This window comes from Aythya fuligula, chromosome Z, assembly GCF_009819795.1.
Source record: "Aythya fuligula isolate bAytFul2 chromosome Z, bAytFul2.pri, whole genome shotgun sequence".
Classification (NCBI taxonomy): Eukaryota; Metazoa; Chordata; class Aves; order Anseriformes; family Anatidae; genus Aythya; species Aythya fuligula.
Window position 1 is genome coordinate 12,166,322 of NC_045593.1, and position 24,571 is coordinate 12,190,892.

General features: G+C 39.8%; 1 protein-coding gene across 1 annotated transcript; it reads right to left on the reverse strand.

Moving 5' to 3' along the window:
- Positions 1–1,052: 1,052 nt before the first annotated feature.
- Positions 1,053–20,570, reverse strand: AMACR (alpha-methylacyl-CoA racemase). The gene is made up of 5 exons (XM_032206407.1): positions 20,321–20,570; positions 17,908–18,051; positions 15,038–15,198; positions 10,034–10,220; positions 1,053–2,058 (listed from the first exon to the last, which is right to left on the reverse strand). The coding sequence occupies exons 1-5, from the start codon at positions 20,568–20,570 to the stop codon at positions 1,649–1,651; spliced, it is 1,152 nt and encodes a 383-aa protein (XP_032062298.1). The 3' UTR covers positions 1,053–1,648.
- Positions 20,571–24,571: the final 4,001 nt, after the last annotated feature.

Below are 24,571 nucleotides of genomic sequence, written 5' to 3' on the forward strand. Positions count from 1 at the left end.
ACAGCTTGACAGAAGTCTGTCAAACAGCAACTGCTGAATATTTTTTTGCATCTGCTCTGTGCCACCCTCGATAAACTGATTATTTTCTTGGTTTCTAAAAAACAAAGGGGTATCAGGATCACTTAGTTTTTGTTTTGTTTTGAAACAGTCTCACCTGCCACATAAACTTTTGGCAAGAAAACAGAAGGTTTTAGAAGAAATCTATAGTGACACACCAAACCCCATTGTGTCCCCTATAGTGACCACCAAAACCACTGACCTTTTAGGTCAGCCACCTGACACAGGCAGCTGAGCCAACCTATGCTGAACTTAGCAGTAGTTTTTATATTGACCTCAGCAAATATTGGGTCAAAACCTGGGTGTGCTGTAAAGTAAGTTTGACAACGTTGATTCTCCACCAACACAAGCAGATGCATTTGGGACTAAGCAAGCTGTCAGATCTTAGTGTGGAGCCGGGAGCTGGACTCGATAATCTTGGCGGGTCCCCTCCAACATAGGATATTCTCTGATATATGGCAAAGGTGCATAATACTCAGCAATTCGTCAGAGTGATTATCTGCTGAAAACTTAAAATACTTTTGTTTAATTGTATATCTAACTTGTCAATACCTACTAAATAATTCCTCCTTCTATGCAGGTGTTTGTGTAGTAAGATATAAAAGGATTTTTGGTAGTAGCAATGCTGACATTTTGGCAAGACATCTCTAAAATAAGCTTTGGAAGTCTTTGCAAGCAATGAGCTAATCTTCAGCAATGTAAACACTGAAAATATCACTCTCCCACACCCCCTAAAACAAACAAACCCTAACCCCCCCTTAATTCCTGACACATTGTATTAATGATTGTATTGAGACCATATAGCTAATTACTTTTAAAAACATAATTATATTTGTGTTGAAAGAGCAAAGACTGCTTCAAATGACTAATTTGAAGGAAATGACAACCACCATAGAACAACCATTGTTTAAAACCAATGCAGCTAAGTTGCCTACCATTTTTCCAAAAAGAAAGAAAAGGATTAATACTTGGCAGATATTTTGTAATAACAAATTTATTTCTGAAATTACTTTTCAGGCAAACTAAAATGTTAACTCTAATATAATCAGGCAACTGCATAAAGAAAATGTAGACAGAATTTTAAATACAATTACTTTATCATTGTAACTCTACAGCAATACACAAGAAAACAGCGTTATTTGTATAATTGTTTTGGCATGGTAAAGCAAATGAATCAACACAGAAAAATAAAAATCCCCTTTAATCTATGAGTAAACAGTCATATGTTTAGGAAGTATATGACTATATTTTATGAAAAGGTAAGGCCTTCAGGTAATTACAACACAACAAAGCAATGGATCAACTATGAGTCAAAAGAACCAACCATTTCACAGGATATGGTATTTTTAAAATATTTTGAGGATTTACATCTGCTTGCTAAGGCAAATAGTGTAGAACTTGAGAACACAATTTCATTACCATCCTAGACTGCAAACCATCCCAGCACACAAATATATAACTCCCATTAAATCTAAAACTTCAATCATTTAAAAGTAGTAGCACACAAACTTTTATTTGTCATGTAATTAAATTTAATACATAAAATCTTACTACATCAGCCTGAAGTTTGTCTGATTTGCATAGTCAGAGATTATAAATTAGCTTTAGGTTTGTTGAATTCTATTACTTTGTCAGAATAAAGTTGAGCAATCTCGTTCTTAGTAAATCCATATTCCAGGAGTATCTCTTCTGTGTGCTCGCCTATAAAAGGATCTCTTTTAAGCGATGGAACAGCAGGGGTCCTTGAAAGTAGAGGAGCAGGTCTAGGACTTATCTCTTCCTGATCATTTTTGATAAAAGAACTTCTTTGTTTGTTATGCTGATGTGAGGCAGCATCATCAAAGGACAAAACAGGGGTCACACAGGCATCAGTTCCATCAAATATGCGGCACCATTCAGTTTGTGTCTTCTTTGCAAATATGGATGCAAACATTTTCTTCATTTCAGGCCAGTCAGAGAAACTCAACTGATCAGGAAGTTTGTCTGAATCGAGCCCGAGACCTGAAAGAAGAAGATCAAAGCTAAGCATGTCTCTCTGGAAGCTTTCGTTCTGCAGGCAGTCCAACACAGCAGAGCACAGTAACCAAAAAAACTTAATTGGGATATCTATGACTGGGGGAGTAGGGATCAGGAAAATAAAGTGTTATATTATTTGCATTACACTAAATTGTATCAGCTACCACCTCCTAACAACACCAAGGTGCTGGAGCGTGTCCAAAGAAGGGCAACAAAGCTGGTGAAGGGCATAGAGAACAAGTCTTACCAGGAGCAGCTGAGGGAGCTGGGGTTGTTTAGCTTGGAGAAAAGAAGGTTCAGGGGAGACCTTATTGTACTTCACAATTACTTTAAAGGAGGTTGTAGTGAGGTTGGGATCGGGCTCTTCTTCCAAGCACTAACTAGTAAGACGAAGGGAAATAGCCTCAAGCTGCGCCAGGGGAGGTTTAGGTTAGATACTTGGAGCAGTTTCTTCACTGAAAGGGTTATGCAGCATTGGAATAGGCTGCCCAGGTATGTGGTTGAGTCACCATCCCTGGAGGTTTTCAAGAAATGTGTAAACGTAGCATGGTTTAGTGGTGGCCTTGTCAGTACTAGGTTAAAGGTTGGACTAGATGATCTTAGAGGTCTTTTCCAACCTGAATGACTCTATGGTTCTGTGAACTAAGTTCACATAAATGCTCATTTCCGCAATTTATAATATCAGAGGAGCAGCAGCTGCCTCAAGATCACATTTTGTCCTGACAACAATTTCTATCGCAGAAGCTATGTCACAGAAGCTGCCTGGAGTCCAACATGACCAAGTATTTCCATGCTGGAGATGAGAAGACGGTGTGGATGGATAAGCTTGGGTTTGATGTGAACAAGGCAGCTTGGCAGCCGGTGCCTGCAGGCTGACATGCTTCTTGGACTGCCTCAGTCCAAACAGATTACAGCAACATCTACTGCCCTCGCCTCCTCGGCATGGTCCCCACGTTCAAACTCTCCTGCTGCTTCTCTTCTGGACGAGTGAAACCCGCAGCCCTCACACTCACGCTTAAGAACCCAGCTTCCCAGAAGGACACTCACATGGACCACCAGGTATGCAGTACACACACCCCTTCTGAGACACAACAGCATGAGATCGACATGCAGGCTTCTGCTCTTCAATATCTTCCTTTTTCCTTACTATCTCTACTATGTTACCTCGTTGGGTCTCAGTCTCTTCTGAATTATATAGGTATGTTAATACAAAATGAGTTTCACTGTTGCTGACAAGATTCTTAAATAGTAACTTTGAAAAGAAACACATGCTTTGAAATTTAATTTTGGTGTTGCAAAAAGTATGATGCAGAGAGACTGCTAATCTCCAGATCCAGAAATACTGCCTTGAAATAGTTCAAAATTAGAACAAATCAACACAGTCAAAGGCAGAATAAGAATCCTCACATCTTATCAGAGATTCCCCAAAGACATCAGGTTAAGTATCACTACAAGGCAAACATTTGTCAGCAAGTTACCATGTCACATGCACCTTAAATCTCTAAACTTGGAATCTACTATTTATAACCATTCATATCATCTTCAAAAATAGATCAACTAAAGATTACTCATAATGGTTAAGTATCCAGAATTAAATTGAACCTAATGATGCTTACAAAATCTTCAAAGTATAGTACTGAAGATGAACAGTGCTGGACAGCTTACCTAAGAACCAGGAAATGAGGGAAATTTATCTTCCACAACAGTTAAAGCTAAGCAACAGCATATATTTGAGACTCTGTCTTGGTGCATGAAATCTTGTCTATTGGAAACACTGTCTGATAAACACTGATTTGCTTATTAATTATATTTGGGTTCCACTAGTCAGCTCAGTATGAATAGAGCTCTACTATTATCCCATTACACAATTATATTTGAAGACCATGCCAGATGGAAAGTTGGCTGAATCTAGCCATACATGCTCTAGTAAAATAGAACAATATGTAGAACCTGGAATTTAGTATTACATGCTCATTTTCCACTGACCACTGAAGAGCTCAACTTTAAATAGTATGAACTGACAGCATTTAAGCACTAAAGCTTCTAATTTTCCAGCTTGTGCTAACCATTTGTGGTGCAGATGAACAGAATCACAGCAGGAGTGACTGAGTCAACAAGGAAACAATTACACAGCACAGAATTGTTTGGGATACCACAGAATGACATATTTCACCCAATATAATCAAAAACAAAATATCCTTTACAAGGAATATCTGGTAGAGCAATCAAAACTTGTTTCCAAGTCTTTCTTGCTCAGATTTCCATCTAGCGATTTTTGTTTAAAAAAGCCTAATAACCTACTCTAGTACAGCCTTGACGTAATGTTTTTGAAAAAGAAAATGTAAGTCTCCTTGTAATGCTATAGTTGTACGTCTCCCTTAAATCATAAAATCACAGAATGGTTTGGGTTTGAAGGAACCTTAAAGAAGGAACCTTAATGACCACCTAATTCCAACCCTCTGCCATGGGCAGGGACACCTCCCACCAGCCCAGGCTGCCCAAAGCCCCATCCAGCCTGGCCTTGAGCACTGCCAGGGATGGAGCAGCCACAGCTTTTCTGGGCAGCCTGTGCCAGGGCCTCACCACCCTCGGAGCGAAGAATTTCTTCCCTGTATCTAATCTAAATCTCCCCTCTTTTAGTTTAAAACCATTACTCCCTGCCCTGTCACTCCACTCCCTAACACAGAGTCCCTCCCCAGCTGTCCTGTAGCCCCCTTTAGGCACTGGCAGGCTGCTGTGAGGTCTCCCCGGAGCCTTCTCTTCTCCAGGCTGAACACCCCCAACTCCCTCAGCCTGTCTCCATCGGATAGGTGCTCCAGCCCTCTGAGCATCCTCGTGGCCTCCTCTGGACTTGCTCCAACAGGTCAATGTCCTTATGCTGGGAACCCTGAAAGCAGTACTCTAGAGTGTGACACACCTTTATTGAGAGATACATCTACAAATTATTTATTAAAGCAACTCTATTTCTGCAGAACTTCATGAACAAACTGTAATAAAATTAGGCACCTATTTTCTCTGCTTAAAGCTTCTGAAATAATATTTTTAGAAAGTGACAGTTTATATAGACTACCAGACTAACACCATAGTGCCACTAAAAGCACCCACAGCTGTTCTCCAGGTTTGCATGGATGATAGTAACAATTGTCAATATTTTGGTGCAGCAAGAAACTGGCCCTGCTACATTCCTGTACAAAATGTAAGGCATATCGTGATAAACAAATTCAAGTAAAACTTAACATAATGTGTGACAAGAGTGTTTAAAACATAAGAAGGAAACTGTTTGTCCACCTTACACATCTTAATAATGACATTGTAACAAATTCAGTACATTAATGGATTTTTAATACAGTACACAATCACTAAATCACTGAATGGAAAGCTCCATGGAAATCCTTCATAATCACATAAACTGTATTTTTCAAGTGCTTTCTACATTTTTCCATCCTTTTAAATAGAAGACATACAATGTAGTGAAAAGATTATTAAATACTTGTTCAGAACTTCAGTGGCTATTTCTGCTTTTCACATAACTGTAAATTTACACCAAGTTCATCTGATATAGCAGAACTTATGCCACATGATAATGCAGAAGCAACCTTTGCTTTTACTTGATATATGAAATTTACTGTGTTGTGCATGCTTCCCCTAGACTGGCTACAACAATACTAAGCACGTACTGCTGAAAATTAAGAGAAACTTGCAGAAGCAATTTACAGGTCTGCTGGAAGACATTCTGTCTCTTTTTATCAAAATATTGAGACTTAACCTTAGTAGCACATGTTCCCTACATCTGACTTCTTGTAAGATGCAAAGGTATTTTCATTATTCATTGGCTGACTTTAGTAGTAATAAAATTAATATAAGCAAAAGGATTACAGCATGTTTGTGAACAGGAAACAGTCTGTAATGTAATCAGAATACAACTCCTGATACTGCAGCTATTACAGCAATTATTTACCGTATCTATTTTATATAGCTTCAGTTTCTCATATAACCAATTTTCTTTAACTTCATAAACCTGTGGTAAGAAGAAATTTAATTTTCTCTGCCGAGCACAATCCACAAAGCCAACAGTTACCTCAAACTAAGATACTGTATTTTCTTAAACTTAGTAAATTTCCCTCTGCAGATCCTTAAGAAGAAACTTTCCTCACTATTTCATTAACTGCACTCAGATCCACTGAGCTCCTCACTCTGCAGGAAAACAATGACGTAAACTCAAAGCAAAAGGAAGATAGTTTCACTTCTGCTCAATTAAATTCTGTGGGCACTGACAGCTGGTTCAGAAATCATGTTCCCTTCTCACTTATGCACTCTTTAAATCTCTGACCATTACTTCTCCAACACCTAAATCCTTGTGTTCTCATTATATAGGAGTGGGAAAAGTAACCTGTTCTCCCAGTATGGACAGAGAGACAAAGTGGCTTTTGAATTTATTTTATCTGGAACAGCATCAAATTGTTTACTAGAAAAATGACCAGAATTAAGGGAGGAGAGGGAGAACATGAAATAAAATTATGGAAACTGTAACTGGAACATACCATTTAAATCTACTTCAAAGCATGGAGTTAATGCCTTAAACAGACGACTCAAGTCTAAGCTCCTTGGGTTTGTGAAATAGCAATACAGATCTCACGAGCAGCTTTCTCTTCCCTATAACATTCACAGGCTTAAATTCTGAACTGAATTTCTGCAACAGATACCCCAGAAAGGGAAAAAAAAAAATCCCTAAGCCACAAGAACCAGCTGTTTGAATTTAATACACTGTTGCTTCAGAAAGGCTGCAAGAAGAGCTACTGAAGGGGGTAATTATTTTCAATATGGAAATCAGAACAAGTCACACAAATATAATGAAGACCCCTTATTTTAAGCTCGTTGTTGTGCAAACATCTGATACTTTAAACAACACACTTCTACAGAATAAACAAAGAAAATTAGTGAATGGAAATAAGCAAAAGTTGAAAACAAAAAAAAAAAAAACAGGCAAAAAGCAGCACTTCCATGAAGACTGCAGTCTGTATGCTGAATTTTTGACAGAAGCACACTGAAACACAGGTGCATCTGTGAGTACACATCATCTACCTACTTACATCTAAGTACATGGGTTCTTTATTGGTGGAGTAACTGTTTTTGAAATTTCAGCCGTTAAAAAACAAGCCATTTATGTACATTTTAAGCAGACGGAAAACTTTTAGGCATGAAATTAATGTTGCTGAATGATTGAATGATGTCCCAATACAGGCAGATGAATTTATAGTTTCTGCTCTAAATTTCTGAAAAACCACATAGAGAAAAACAGAATTTCAGCATTTTCCTCAAGAAATAGTTATCTAGATAAGACAGAAACTGGTCAGTGGTCATGTTATATTGCCTTAACACTGGATTCATTCATTACAGGGATCTTCTCATATAACATGGCTGGCTGGCTAGCTGACAGAGAAAAGGCTTAGTCCTCACCCTGTGGCAACAATCAACACAGGATGCCAGAGTGTCCGGCAAAGGCTTTCTGAGGAATAGTAACAAACCAACATCTGACTTCATTGCAGAATTTGTTGTTTTAAGAACAAGGATAGACTCTTTCCCATTCCTGCAGCTTAGAAGTAAGTACTATTCAGAGAATAATAAAATACAGCAGCCATAAATGCTTCAGGCCAGTGTTTGATCACTTCAAGCCAAACATATGGGTGTTTGAGTAATCAGCTTTATTCTTTTTTTTTTTTTTCCATTGTATTTAATATGGGCATTCTCCCTAAGGACATGTACTGGAATTCCAATTCCCTAACTTCCATAACAAGGGTTTCAATTTTACTTTGATACAGTTTTATATTTATTTTTGTTCTCCAACTACTTCTTGCAATCAAAAAGAAAATATATATCCAAAAATCCCAAGGGATTGGATGAGAATAACATTTCAAAGAGCTGCTAAGCGTGGAATAAGCAACCGTATTTTCTCTTTCAAGAAAAGGTAGCTTGTATCTGGAGCTCAAAAACAGAAAAATTATTCTCAAGGCAATGAGGAGAGGAATACCACCATCTTCAGCCAGGAAGATGGCTTACATTTCCAAACGTGGCATCTGATCTCGGTGCCACACGTAATGCTGGATATATCACTCTGTGAGTCTGCCTTATGAATTTCATATACCAATATGTAACAATTCTGATCCTCTCTGCAAATGAACAGCCCTTTTTAGCCACACAGAGGAACAGCCATTTACAGCCACTGATGTTCAAGAACTTTCTTTGGAAAGGCACATCCCATCTCACAACTCCATACCTTCATTTCATGCTGTCTTAACCATGCTCCTGAATTTCAAAAGCTCCTGGAAGTGCAGGTCCTGGCATTGGCTACGCTTGTTAGCACAATGTAGCTGATTGGGGCTGAGCTGACAGTAACTGCCCATGAGAAGGTATACCCCCTACAATTGAAGAAACAACCAGTGGGGACAAACTGAGCATCAATAAGGAGCTGCTCCACTGCCACCCTCACTCAGCAAAGATTTACCGTATTTAAGCAATTCATACTAAGAAGCAGTATACATAACGCCGTCTGGGAAAATCCAATTCATGTATATTCTGTGTTGGTACTCCTACTCATTAAGCACAACTAAAATTAGACTGAGAACTTTAGATATATTTCACACTCAGAACACTGGAAACAGAAGATATATCCCAAATTATTTTGTGAATTTTCAAAATTTTTACAAATTCTGTATGAAAAGCATAATAACATACCAAAGGAGCACAGTAGAAGAAATCTTTTTGTAAATGAAACAACCAATAGGAAGCTAAAAGCACATCTGATCAAAAACACAAAGTACACAGAAAGTTCAAAGGTAAAGAGGCACTGGCGTGTGTCTGTTTTGACTACATGCATTAATGATTTTGCATAGAACATCCCAAGTTGCAAGTGACCCACAGGGATCATTGAGCCCATCTCCTGGCTCCACACAGGACAACTCAGGCTCTATGTCTGAGGGTGCTTGAAACACTTGAACTCTGGCAGCTCGGTGCTGTGCCCACTGCCCTGGGGAGCCTGTCCCAGTGCCCGAACACCCTCTGGGTGCAGACCCTTTCCCTAACCCCCAGCCTGACCCTCCCCTGTCCCAGCTCCATGCCGTTCCCTCGGGTCCTGTCGCTGTCCCCAGAGAGCAGAGCTCAGCGCCTGCCCCTCCGCTCCCCTCGTGAGGGAGCTGCAGGCCGCCATGAGGCCTCCCCTCAGCCTGCTCTGCTCTGGCTGAACAAACCAAGGGGCCTCAGCCACTCCTCATACGTCTTGTCCTCCAGACCCTTCACCTTCTCCATAGCCCTCCTTTGGACACTCTCTAATGGTTTTATATCCTTCTTACATATTAGAAGTACCATGACCAATTCTAATTTTTCAAACAGGTAAGTAATATTTTAAAAGTCTTTAGTCAAATATAAAAATCATATCCATAGCTGGACAGAAAAAACACTCAATTCTGTGATGGAAAATAATTTATAAAGCTTTGATATTATAAAAAGTTCTCATTTATTAGGAAATACTATAAAATATCCCAATTAGCATTCATTTCTAAAATAGTTTATTTAAAAATTTAATAGCAGAAATAAATGAAATTGCTTGCACTTTTATTTGCAGTAACAAAGGCATATTTACTTGCCTCTGAATAAAGTAGTATCAAAAAATAGTTGATTAGTTCTTAAGCCTGACCACAGACTACCACTGCTGTAATTTCAGAAGAAAATTTTTAATTTAAGTGTAGTGTCTGGGGATAAGGTCAAGAAGGGATGAAAAAAAAAAGAAAATCAACTGCTAGAAGAAAATCTGTTAAACTGCTACCACACTACCCAATTGTTTTTGAAAAGTGTTTGGCTTTTACAAAGAAATCAACATAACTGATGTCATGAATCAAAACAAAGTATTAAAGCACTCATTCAATCATGCTTTGCTGATGTGAAACAACTACTCCAAGCTACTTACCTTTTAGTAACTGCTCATAGAATTGGGGCTCAAGAGCACCAACAGCCATGAATTTTCCATCAGAGGTCCTGTAGGTTTCATAAAATGGTGCACCACTGTCTAGTAAGTTCTCACCTCGAGGTCTGTTCCAGAATCCTAAACTTTGCGTTTTCCACAGAAAAGAACTTATGTATGCTATTCCTTCTACCTGAAAGATACACAAAACAAAAACAAAACCACAATAGCTTCAGTAAATTCGCTGGCACATTACCTTAATTCTACATAAAACAAGACAACAAAAACTTACGGTAAGGTCTGTCCTTTGTCAGGATTTATGTCAAAATTTCTGGTAAGCAGTTTAGTTTCTTATAATTTAGAAGTACTACTTGTATTGCATATGTAAAATTGTCTAGAGTTAAAGAATAAGGAGTATAAATGTAATAATGCAGCTTCAGATGCATCACACACTTTCAACACATTTTCCTAGTTTCTCGAACCACAGAATGGGTTGGGTTGGAAGGAAAGCTTAAACTGCATCCAGTTCCAACCCCCTGCCATGGGCAGGGACACCTCCCATCAGCCCAGGCTGCCCAAAGTCCCATCCATCTTGGTCTGGAGCACTGCCAGGGATGGGGCAGCCAAAGCCAGCGCCTCACTGCCCTCTGAGTAAAGCATTTCTTCCTGATGTCTAATCTGAATCTCCTCTCTTTTAGTTTAAAGCCATTCCCCCTCATCCTATCACTCCGGGCCCTGACAAAGAATCCCTCCCCAGCTTTCCTGCAGCTCCGTTTAGTCACTGGAAGGCCACTATAAGGTCTCCCCAAAGCCTTCTCTTCTCCAGGCTGTACAACCCCAGCTCACTCAGCATGTCTTAGTAGGAAAGGTACTCCAGCCCTCTGATCATCTTTGTGGCCTCCTCTGGAGTCATCCTAATTTTAACAGTCCATGTATGAAAATAAAAAGCTACTGATTTTTCATGTGGAAATATCTATTCATTTCTACCTTTCTAAGTGAGAATTTAAAATATGCAAATCTTTGAAGCACTATGGCTTCTTTGTTTAATACGTATTGCTTGGCCTCTTTCCCAAGTTCCTGCCACAAATGCTGGAACAATTTTGCCCTACGTTTCTATAAGAAAACACTATGTACCTTCCTCTGCATGTTTGCAAAATAATTGCAGATGTGTCTGCTTTATTGATGATCTTATCCTTCACTGCTCCTAATAACAAAAAAATGCAAGTAAGGATATTAACAAACTAGAACAATATTAGAATAAGCTCTAAATAGAAATTAGATTTTAGTGCCAAAATTTGACAGAACCACCAACAATCTACCATGCTACCAACCCTGTAGACACTTTAAATAGAATAGCTCCTTAATTTTGGACTGGGATATGCACTTCAGAAATACCCCCAGCTGGGCAAATGGCAGCTAGATTCTGCCTGAGGGCTGCTGCATTTCAAAGATGAAAGGCGCCAAGCATCTGCCCCAAATCCCTAAAGGCATGTCTCCAAATGGCACCACACACACTGATGTGGTCTTTCTTTTAAACTTTCTTTTAAAACATGAAAAGTGTAACACTGGAAGGTTCCCCTTTAGCCAACTGCACAGCGATTACAGTTATAGTTAGACATTTCATTTAATGACTCCCTAAAAGCATAAGCTGCCTCTGAAGTAGGGACAAGAATCCAGAGGCACTGTCCCACTGGGTGACCTCTATTAGCTCTATGAGTCTTCTGGTACTTCTGTAGAGTGAAACATTTCAAACAAAGCGGAGAATAAATGCACACCAACCTAATCTATCCTCATGATTGAGGAACTCTTTCTAGGATGTGGGAGTTTTGGATTTGAATACCTCCAGGCTGAGAAAAACATGGAACCCCAGCCTTCTGTCAGACAGCGGACATCTCTCACCATGAGACTATTATGCAAGTGATGATTATCATGATCTTCCCGTGGCTGTCTTTTCACAAAGAGTGAGTCATTCTGGGTCAGATGCCTACCGTCAGCAGAAGATCGCGTCTAAATTCTGAGTGAACCTCAAGTGCTGCCCTGTCTCGCATCCCTCTGTTCCAGAAGAGTGTGAGAGTGCAGTTGCATCGTTGTGCCTACTGTATTGTATCGCAGCATCCGTCCCGTGTCCCATGCAGCGTGTGGGAACTACCAGGGTCACGGCACAGAAACCTATAACTCTTGCAGAGTCAATGAGAAGAGACAGCAAATAACACGAAGCAGTTCAGACCAGGTTCTGAGCTATGCAGCTGAAATGCAGGACCCAGTGTCTGCTTTTCTATGCAGCACAACAGTAACACAGGACACTGAACAAATTCTGCAAAAACATCCCTTGGCATGATCATTTATACTCTCCTTTCCTATCAGTTTACCTTCACTAACTAGAGGAGTTTATTTTATGTATATTACATTTCATTAGAGTGCTTCCAAGACAACTTTTTAGCTTTCAGCACATTGATTAGAAATAAAAGATATACAACAAATTCTTGCATCAGGAAAATTCTGTCAAACTAGCCTCAAAGACAAAAAAAAAAATGTAATTTTAGATGAGAATAATTTACAGTGCAATAAAAAGACAAAACTAACACAGTCAGTTTAACAATCCATGAAGTAAGATAAAAACTGAAGTAATTCTGAGGACACAAAGCTGCTAAAAATAATAACTTCATTTTCCCTCTTCTACCTTAGAAAATTCCACCATGTGTCAGACTCATTAACACATCCAGACTAACAAAACTGTACAGCAACTTAATATGCCTATTAAATAAAAAAGAATGTTAAAATGAAATGACAGCTCCAATAGCGCAGTATTGTGATTTTAAAAATCTCTGTTTCCAGGAAACAAAGTTAGAAATAAAAACAGATTCATCAAAACAGTTAAATAAACTGTCTGCTATTTATGATGCACATATATTTTTCATCAACTGTCTCATTGGAAGTCTGTTCAAATAAAAGTCAAGCCTTTCATAACAACTTTCCAGAAAAAAATACATCCAGCAACACTTCCATCCATTTTGCAGGACACCAGGAAAATCAGCAGGGAACTGTATATTCCACAGTTAACAATGAAACAAGAAAAAAATGAAGGAGAGAAGGTTTGCAGGCTTTAAAATCAAAGAAACAACTAAAAAAACAAACACACGACCAAAGATGTCCTAATGAGAACTCTGGAACGTGGGATATTACCAGACTCAGAGTGATTCTTCTTGCAGGAAATTCTTTTAATGACTAAAAGCGCCAATAGTGAAGATAAACTAATACTCCAAACAGTTGGACTAGATGATCTTTGAAGGTCCTGTCCAACTGAACTATTCTGTTCTACTCTAAAACAGAAGAAGCATCTTTTTAAGTATTTGAAACTCATCATTTCTTTTCATAAAGACACAAACCCTCTCAACCTTCCTTTCTAGGTCATGTTTTCAGACTTGCAATCATTTTTGTTGTGTTCCTTGGACCCCCACAAATTGGTGATTTTCTGGGGGGAAGGATGATGGCCAGTGCCAGAAACTGTACTTTCCTGTGGCCTTAAAATGCCAATGAGATGACAAGAATTAGTTAAGAAACCTTGCTGGGACTATTTCCTGTTTATGCACCCTAATACAGTATGTATGTGTTTCACAACAGCATTATATTGTTGACTCATGTTCAGCTTGTGACTATTACAAACCCCCAGGACCATACTTCAGCCAATTGTTCTCACACTATATTTGTGCGGCTAATTGTTTCTGCCTAAGAAAATTACAGAGCAGCAGAATTGATAAATTTCAGCCGTGTTTTTCAGGTCATTTTATAATTTGTAAAGGTCATTTTCAATTCTAATCCTGTCATCCAACATGCTTGTAGTTTTTCCCACATCCACATTATCTGTGAATTTACTAAACACAATCCCTTACCCATCTTTCATCTTACTGTAAAAAAAAAAACACACAAAAAAAATAAACAAGATACCCATGGAGCTTCTCTTGGTAAGATTCTCATTTTGGCAATCAACTACTAATAACTACTGCCAGGGTAAAAACACTAAACCAGTTTTGCACAGATTTTCATCAGGACAATACTGCTATGGCCTACTTCTAAGGAATGTCACCTGAACCTGTCAAAAACTTAAGCAAAATAAGTCAAAGTAGCTAGCACCTCTTGCTATTCTTTTCCTTCAAGACCTCTTCAATGAAAGAATTTTTTTCCAATTTACATAATTCTTTTTTCAAATAATATTTACAATCTAAATGATAGCCTACACTGTATTACAACACCTCAAATGCAGGTCAAATTTTGTATTACAACATCTCAAAGGCAGGTCAAATTTTAATTGCACAGAGACAGAGAGAGAGAGAAAGAAAGGAGGGGGGCAGGGGAGAGAGCACATTTGAAGATAATATAGTTTTCAAAGATAAATGTACATACATACTTTTCCCCTATATGTAAGTGGGTGGCCTTGCACTGAAAAAATCTCTAGTATTAATTATTAAGCAAGCACAAAATTTAGCCTTTATTTTACAGCATATTACTTCGAAGTGTTTGAAATTGCTCTCCCTGGCAATTATCCATGGCCATTAATTTTTCTTGGGAACTGTGATTCTCATAAGCACATTCATTTATCTTCAATAAAGCTACCACAATTCTTTATTTTATTAGGATCAACATTTTGGCTGTTATATTATTATATTTCCATACCCCAAAGTTAGTTTTGAAATATATAGAGCTAACATTTTTTGAAGAAGATAGACTGGTAAAATGAAACACAGGGAACGGCACAGGGGAAGAGCTGCACTATGTCACCCATGTTGTAAGGATGTCATGGCAACAGTGACCTGTGAAAACTGCTTTCAATAAAGATATAGCCAGTTTATGTGATGACTTACTTTCCCATTCCAACCTCTCAGTTTTAAACCTTACCGTTAGCTCCAACCTCCTTCCTTTTACAGGCTTAGTGTTGGAAAACAAAAAACAAAAACAAAACAAAACAAAACAAATCCAGTCACCCCCCCCACACTTCCCCAAGAGAAAACTTACCATGCTTGCATCAATGATCTGTCCTTTGCCAGATTTGGTACGTTCATAAAGGGCGATGAGAATGCCCATTGCACAGAGCACACCTCCACCAGCAAAATCAGCCAGAAGATTGACTGGTGCATAAGGATTTTCAGATTTTCTACCTAACTTTGACAGCACACCTGGTAGTAGAGGAAACAAAGCAAACTTAAGTATAAAGTTAATTGTAGAAATGTAGAAAGCAATGTTTATGGTTAAATTTTTGTTCTTTTCAATCTATGTGAGTAAATAAAAGCTGAAGTAAACTTCTACCAACAGTTTCTCATTCAGCTCCATCTCTGTCTTACCAAATAGTTACTCCTTCATTCACAAAATTATTAATAGAGTATCTCAAATCATATTAGTGAATATGCATTTAATTAAATAAATTAATAAAATAGATAGTATCTTATAGATAATCCGTTGATCATTTGGCTCTATGAGGACAAAATTTCATACAAAAACTTGAATGAATGCAATAATTCTGTGTTAGTACTTTGTACACGCATAGAACCTACCATAAAGGAATTCACTAGGCAATATGAATGTGCTTCAAGCAACTTCAGTAAATTTTTAAATCAGATTTACAGTCTTCTGTGCACATAACCCATGAATTAACAATCATAACAAAAGATTTCACGCTGACAACTGCACTTCTGTCCTTTCTTCCCACTGTAGCTTTGAAAAACAGGTTGTATATCAGAAGTATGGATGAATATAACATACAAAGGTTGCCTCTGACTGCATGCAACATAGACACAGGGAAACTATGTTTATGCCAGAAATTATGCTGAAATGAAAGAGGATAGAGCAAAGGCAGTTTTGCCTCTGAATTTGTTGGCATTTCTCTGCCATTCTGAGGAGCTTCTTTACTGTCACTTCACTCTTTGTACTTCCCTCATAGGTAAGAAAGTCCTATTTGCCTCATAGGCAAATACGAAACTCTGCATATGGTCATGTCTCTTCTAAGTCTATAGCCTAAGGTCTGAGATTCACAACACACATGGTCAAAATTTCTCAAGAACTGCATGATGGTAAAGCATTGTTTAGTTAGCTACAGTCTAATGCACTTCCTAAGTGCAAACAACACTCACACAAACAAGTTCACAGTGTAAAGAAGTTTGTAGAGCATATAGGACAAGCATAAAGCCCTGTCACTGACTAAAATCTCTCTTTTAACAGTCTAAAGGTTGTCACGGGCACCATCCAGTTAACACAGTAACTTGTATCTGGAGTTTCTAAGGCAAGCCAGTTTTATTTGAAAAAAGCCAACACTCATTAAGAAATTACGATGTTAGATCTCATTTTTCAGGACTGATACATCCCAAATACCTTGTCCTATTTCTTTAGAATTTCATACAGAATGACTTAAGTTTTAGTGACGTAAGATAGCGCCAACTAAAATACTGATTACATCAGCTCCAGAGACAGAAACATCACTTTTTGTAAACAGAAAGTACGACAGCCTAAGACAGCAATAGATAATAATGTTTGACTCTCTACCTATGTTAATAACAAATTATCATAATACTTTGAAATCATCTCAGCATGAAGTCACAACTGTTCCAAGCCAGGTGTCTTTCACTCTTTTTGACTTCCTGACAATCTTACATAATGAGGGAAGACCGAGCCTATCCCAGACAAAACTTCACAACACTGTAGACCCTCACAGGTGGTGATTCCATATCACATCTGCAGCACCTCTGCTTTGGCCCTTTTCTGGGGCTAAAAGAAATGTACCCTGCAGTGGGAAGCTGAGAAGTTTTGGCCCACTTTCTCTCCTCCCTCGCGGGCAGTGACAGAAGCAGCATGAACAGCAGTAAACAGGACCATGCATGACAGCACTGATGACACAGTGATTGCTACCATCAGATTTGGGTAATTTTGTTATTGTTTCTTTTTGCATACCTGTGGAATCATGATACTTAATATCAGCATTCTGTAAACAGTAATTTAAGGAAACATAACGCTGCAGTCAAAACTGCTTCATTTTAAACTTCCTTTCCCTTCAGTTGGTATCGTTAGAGATATTTATAGCAGAAAAGAAAAGAACATGAGAATGTTCAAATGGCTTAGGTTGCCTAGTTTTTCTTTACTTTAAAGCAGCTGCTCACAAAGGCACACAAAATAGTCTACAGCCCTTTAGGGACTGTAAAAAGATTTCCTAGGACAGAAGCCCAGTAGAAAGACAAAAACACATTAAAACTTCAGTCCTTTCAGTCCTTTCTTTAAAGAGGAAAAAAACCTTATTCAGATAAAATGGCACATAAAGGAAGGAAAATACTGTACAGTCTGAGATGTCATGCTGATCCAGCCTAACAGCTCACTGCTGCTGCCAAAAAGAACAGCCCGGTCCAGCCTGCATTTCTTCCTTTCTTGTACCAATATTTTGTGTTTGTTAGATCTCCTAATGAACTGCTTCCCCTCAATAACCTCGCAGAAAAACATACTCTTTTTTCCTACTTAGTTGTTGACTCATTAGGGAGCTGAGACAGCTCACACAGGGGTTAAGCAAGCTCCAGATTTGAGTGGAGAGAAACAAGCAGGGAGAAGCACAGTAAAGGAGAAGGAAACCTTCCTTTCACTGACAGGGACGTTTCAGATCTGCTCAGCTGTTTCATCAGACTAAACCAGTGGTAATAAAAGACGTTTAGATGTAGAGCTTAGGGATATGGTTTAGTGGGGACTGTTAGGGTTAGGTCAGAGGTTGGACTCGATGATCTTGAGGTCTCTTCCAACCTAGAAATTCTGTGATTCTGTAATTGTAACTATCTGCAAAGAATCTTTCAATAAATTCTTGAGTCTTGACATAAGGGGAAAAAAATTATTCAACAGAAAAATTTACAGCTTACCTGATAAAGCCACATAATTTATGTCATGTCCTGCAGACTTGGCATATTTTCCTGTCTGACCAAATCCAGTAAGTCTAGCATAAATGAGTCTGGGATTCTCATGCATAAGGACCTCTGGACCAAGACCGAGTTTTTCCATGACACCTTAACAAGACAAAGCACAAAATCCTCATTTGCATTTATTTTTAATAAGACACAAAATATAGATGGTTCCAAGTTTAATTATAAAACAACAGAAATGAATTGAAATTTCTGAAGTAATACATTCTAATTCAGTATTTATAGTAAAATAGTAACAGTCAGAATGTTACAAATTACCAACAAACTGTATACATTTTGTATGCAAGCCAATTAAGAGGAAATTAAAGTTTAGGGTCTTTTCTTATTTTTCAGCCTCTTTTCTGTTTTTACTTCCCCAAAAGCCTGCCGTTTAGCTTGCTATCCTCTATGTACCACTGAATGAGCAAGAAAGCTACCAAAGGCAGGCATTACTTTACAACAAACAAACAAAAAAAATAGCAGACTTTATGTTTTCCACATTAAAATGACCTGAAATTGCTTCCACCTTTCACTGGAATATACTTTCCTCATCACGTTAGCCTCTCAGTACACTGTGTATTCCTGTATCTTTTACCTCACCGAGGCAAATGGGCCATGCCACCATATATTCCAAAGCCTATTTGCAGTGATTACATTACAGAAAATGTTTTTTTTTTTCTAATGCAGACACTAAGGAACTTTTAGAAATCAATGAAATATAGGTTTGGTCAGCTTGGGTCTACAGTAATCAAGCATAAAGTTTTGATCTTGCATGCCAAAGTAGTGGCTTTAAAAGAAGCAGACACAAGTTGCAAATAAATCACAGATTTTTGTTGGCTCAGTGTCTGTTGGTCAGACTGTATCTTATGATCCGTAACAGGACTGCAGAGAGACATGGTTTGGAGGGGAACAAATCTACTCTCCTGACATAACTTCAATGCCCATTCTGCCCCAGGACCAATTACTACAGACTGTAAAATCTTCAAATTCCTTAAGATCTCCTTCTGTTCTATTGCTTACTGGGCAGTGGCAAGTGATAATGCTAGGGAGAAAAGTGGTGAAATTTGTAACACATTTCTAACAATTAGAACCTATTTTGAGAAGCCAGATCCATCAAATTGCCAAGAGAAAATTGTAAAAATTAAATTAAAGGAAAAAACATTCTCCCTACAGGCAAGAGCAGAGTTTTTAGGATTCATAGTTTAAAATGGGAACTAGGGACATGAAGCTTCAAGCAGACTTCAGGACTGGCTTTTATAAAACTACAACAGCTTAGTGCAACAGTCTGAGTGCTTTATTATTTTAAACTTTCAATGAAAAAGAGTTATTTACAGAACCAAATACATTCAGTTCATAAATCTGCTTACATGACAGCAAAGACACAGAAAAAAAATATATACAAATTCAAAAGCTAGTTTCTGGTGACTGCCTCGTTAATGTGTGAGCAAAATTCCCAAAAGCACAAGTGAGAACTGAGTGTCCCATAACCACTGGTGCCACAAAATCACTGTTTAAAGGTCGATGGTATGTGTGTGTTTAAAAAAACCTCTCCTGCTGCTTGGGCCCTCATTGTCTCATTGCTTCCACCAGCTCCATGCTGGAGGATCACGGATTTGGCTAGTTTGGTCACAGACCTGTAAACTTTAATGTCTTGTTACAAAATTATCTGCATTACCAGATAATAAAAGCGAGTGTTTATAAAGCCAAAGAGCATGGAAATTTCCACTATATGCAAAAATTAAATAATAACAATAAAAATGTTAGAAAACAGGAGGCAGTTTACAACAAAAAGCTGAATTTAATTTCTTACTTTCTCTGCGCTACTTCAGAGAGAAAAAAAACACCACCACCAACAACAAAATATACACATAAACCCGTTTTCTGAATGAAAAGCCCGTGTCGTTGAACTCCTAAACCACACAGAGGCACACCCTATGCATGAGCATCAGCTGAATGCCCGCACAGGGCTTATGAGGGCAGAGAGCTGCTGTGTGCAGAGAAATAGTAAGACTTGATGCCTTCCCAAGGCACTAACCCTACAAATGGGACTTGAACTACACCAACAGGCCCGCACACAGCGCTGCCCAGGCTCACACAACCCCCCTGCTCTGTGGCACACAACTATCTGCCACACAATCCTCGGCCAGCCTGACTTCACCTCGGTGCTGCTCACCACCCTTTCACCAATCCCAGCCGTTTTCCACCCAAACACGGGAAACCGACTCCCATCACGCCTACTCCCTCCCCGTGACACCCCAAAAGCCCACAAACTAACCCCAAACCCCCCCAGCCCTGTACCCTACGACCCTCTCGGTGCCCCCCCCCCCCCCCCCGCTGTGGCGTGGGGGGGCGCCCATCACCGGCCCCGCCTCACCGTGGCGGAAGGGCTCGATGAGGACGTCCGCCCCTCCGCACAGCCGCCGCAGAGTCGCCGCGCCCGGCGGCCGCTTGAGGTCGAGCGCCAAGGAGCGCTTGCCGCGGCCCTGCACGTCGACCGCCACGGCGGAGCGGGGCGCTCGGTCGACCCGCACCACGCAAGCCCCGAAGTCGGCCAGGATCATGCCGCAGAGCGGGGCCGGAGCCAGCCCGGCCAGCTCCAGCACCCGCAGCCCGCTCAGCGCCATGGCGGGGATGGCGGCTGCCGAGCGCCGAGACATCGATCCTCGGCGCCGCGCCCAGCGGCCACAACGGGTCGACGACTCCCGGGGCGGCGCCCTGAGGCGCTTCGGCGGGGCAGGGCGGGGAGCCGAGACCCCTGTACTTTGTCCCCGGCTTGTGGGGACGGGTCGTGCTCCTCTGCCCCTTTGCCTCTGCCTCTTCTTAGCGGCAGGTTTCCCCGCCTCGCCTTCAGGTTTCCACGCCTGCTGTAGGATTTCAGTCAGGTTAAGGCGTGCGGGGGTGCCATCCCTCGCGGCTCAAGAGTTGGGCGGATAGTAAGGAATGTGAAAATCAACACCCAGTTTACACACACACACAAAATAAAATCCCTGTGGTTTACAGGGCAGCTAGCTCCACACCGGTTGTCTGTCCTGGCCTTGTGAAGTTGCTGCAGAGGGTCCCTGACAGCTCAAACCCACACTCCAGGACATTAGTGGATTAGATGATAAAAACTCTTGTTCATTTTCCTTTGTGTTTGTTTTTGTTTTTGTTTTCTTTTCTCCCTCCAGATCTGCCGTTCAGCTGGCCTGTCTGGTCCTGCTACAGCAGCTGTAACCTCTGCTAGAGGAGCAGTGCCCAAAGCTAGGATAGCAACATCTCAAACACTTCATAATAGCTGGTCAGGACCAGATTATCTGGTTGAGACAGGGCTGGCACAGCTGTTCGTGGCAAATTTGCTGCTGAGATTTTAAATACAGATCTTAACCAAGGTTTTACTGCTCACATCTTGCCCACGTGGAGCCATTATTAGCTCAGTGGTGCCGTAAAGGGAAGGTCATGCATGTGAGGGCCATCAGCCCAGCCTTTGCACATCAGGAGCACCGTGGAGCTTGAGCCAGAAATATCTCCTGTCTCATCATCGAATCACAGAAAGGTTTGAGTTGGAAGGGACCTTAAAGACCACCTAATTCCAACCCCCTGCCATGTGCAGGGACACCTCCCACCGGACCAGGTTGCTCAAAGCCCCGTGCAGCCTGGCCTTGAGCACTGTGGCATCCACAGCTTGTCTGGGCAGCCTGTGCCAGGGCCTCACTGCCCTCAGAGTAAAGAACTTCTTCCTAATGTCTAATCTAAATCTGCCATCCTTTAGTTTAAAGTCATTTCCCCTTGTCCTATCACTACACTCTAGAGTCCCTACCTAGATTTCTTGCAGGCCTCGTTTATATACTAGAAGGAAGTTTTCCTGAAGTTTTCACTGTTCGCCACACACAAAGCCACAAAGCACAGGTACTTCTGTTTGGTTAAATCACACCAGATTTAATACAGCCTGTATTCATGTACATTTGCTCTTTTAATTCTGCCTGTCTGAAAAGCAGACACATTTGACTAGAGGCAATGGTCTTTTTTTTTTTTTTTTGTATAGGCTGCTGACAGAAATGGACATCCATTCAGGAAAAGTGATGGAACAGGCATCAGATTAACAGGGCTTTTCACAATTATGTCCTCCTCCCAGTATTTCAGGTTATGGGAGCAAAGAGGCCCTTACAATCAATTTCATGTTTGTTTCATTTATTTATTTAAATTAGTTGGACTACAAAAATGTGTAAAGGCTGCAAATACACATACAGAATTTGTTTTAACTGCTATGGTTAGCAAACAGAAGAGGTCTATTTCTAGAACACTCTTTATTTTTCAAGTAGACACCTGGTCCTACAATGCAGGCACTGATTGTATCCAATATATGCTGTCATCCACAAGAAATGGTGGAGAGAAAAAATAATAATATGCATTTTTATTCAAATGAAGCTAGCTTGTTTCATTTATTATCCATTTCCCTTAGAGACACTGTTCCCTACACAGGTTTGTTTCCACAGTTACCATGATATTACTGGGACACTGCATTTCTCTAAGTGATTTTCAGTTTCATTTGTCTCCTCTCAGCTTAGGGTCTTGGAGTGTGTGTTGAATAGGAACAGGCAATTTCACCTTTTTTCATTTCACCTGACATTGTTTAGGTTAGCACATCCAAATAACATGATAAGCACAACCTATGTAACCTCTGGATTTTGCTATGGTTTAAGTGAGCAATGCATTTATTCTGGCTGTATACCTGCATTTTTGCTGCCATCAATCATTCCAATAGATACTCTGTGGCAGAAACATTCAAGTCAGGACCTTATTAAATTACCTTAGTTTCAGGGAAGCAAGGGCACCACTTCAAGAGCATTAATTTCACTTTGAAAAATTGGCTTTTAACAAATTAAGAAAGACATGGTGTGGGAGAGAAAGAGAGATCCTAATTCACCAGGGGATGAGGCTGATGATCTGAATCCAACAATCTCCCCCAAAGCAGTAAGTTGCCCAGCAGAAACCATGTGCTGAACACAAAGAGCTATCTCTTGACACAGGCTTGCAGTAAGAACAGTGCAATGCTGATATATGCAATACCATTTAATATGTTTCATTAATAAGCAGCAGCAAGGGAGTGGCTATATAAATTCAGCACTGCAGAGGTGTGGGAAGAGAGGTTGTTACGAGGTTAAAACCCCTATCTGGGTGGCAGGGCAGGCAGTTCTGTTTCAGGTCTTGCCAGGCTGCTTTTTTGGGCTTGATTAAATTACTTCAGTAAGTCACTATCCATATTATCCTTTGGAAAGTGTACACGTCCTATACTGAAGCTAGGGTATTCCACAGTCAGTGTTGAAAAAAATGAAATAATGTATTATACGTTACATCAACTTTCCTGACACAAGTACAGGCACTTGTGTGATGCAAGCTGGCTGCACTGCATGCCAGTTTTTTACAGTTCGTATCAGAGTTATTGTTTACAATTACCCTCATTTTTCAGTCCATTGGAAAACCACCAAGGCAGAAATGTGAATTACAGCTCTGCCCAAAACCTCTCCTGATTCTTTCTTTTTGCAACTATATTATTTAAATTTCATCTACTCCACTGTATGGTTAAGAGACACTACTAACAGTTCGATTTGTACTGGTTTCACTAAAATGAAAAAGCAAGAAGTGCAAAAGAATTGCTCACTTCTGTTGCAATATTTCAAACCTTACGTGATAATTATCATTGCCTAAAAATTCACAACATAGAGTGACATTTCCTTCATACATTCAAACATATCTGCATTAATCTGAAGTTGAGAACTTTAAAGATTCACATGAAGTTTGTGGTGGTATTTTTGTGTCCCAGATTTATCAAAGCTTTTGAGTATGGGTGCTTTATCCCCAAACCTGTGTTTATCCTTTGCCTGAATAGCAGCTGTTCTCCATTCATAATACTTCTCAATATTTGCAGAGTAAATTTACTCCACACTTCTGACCTCATATCACATGTTGTTATGGCACACTCTCCCTCATACAGCATGCTTCTCAAATGCAGCAGCCTAATCTCTGCAATTTCAATAGGTTATTCATCTAGGAGACAGAGCATCTTTTTTGCCTGTCTGTGGTTGCTTCCCTGTGAGTGTGAACTGACACTTCCTTACTCTCTGTTTTAAGAGTGCATCCCAACACACACACAAGCCCAAAAGCGGATCTATCTTGAGGTCAGTACAACCCTCTAAAGTAGCTGTGAATTCATACTGCCTGAAATTCTGTCTCTGTCTGTCTGAGAATATGACTTACAGACTTATTTCATTCTCATCCACAGGAAGTAGTTGCATAAACTGCCTTGTGCTACTTCATTAAAATCAACATCTCCTAGAAAATTTACTGTTTGTGAGTTGTCTAGTCCAGGCAGTCACTGAGGTGCAGACCTGGCTTTGCCACAATAAAAAAGCTTTGCCATTAACTTTCACAGTGTAAGAAATTTGCCTCCTGTTACTCTTTTGAAATAGGAGAACAAATTACTGATGTCTGTGACAATGACTCCTGTACTTTGGACATTTACCCTTGTACCTGGAATAAAGTATTCATCTTTGAGTTGTACCTTATGATATTGCTGTGCTTTCTTGATTTAGATGAAGAAACTGGCAAACAGCTTTATATAACTAACCTTTATATTGGCTAAGCTGTA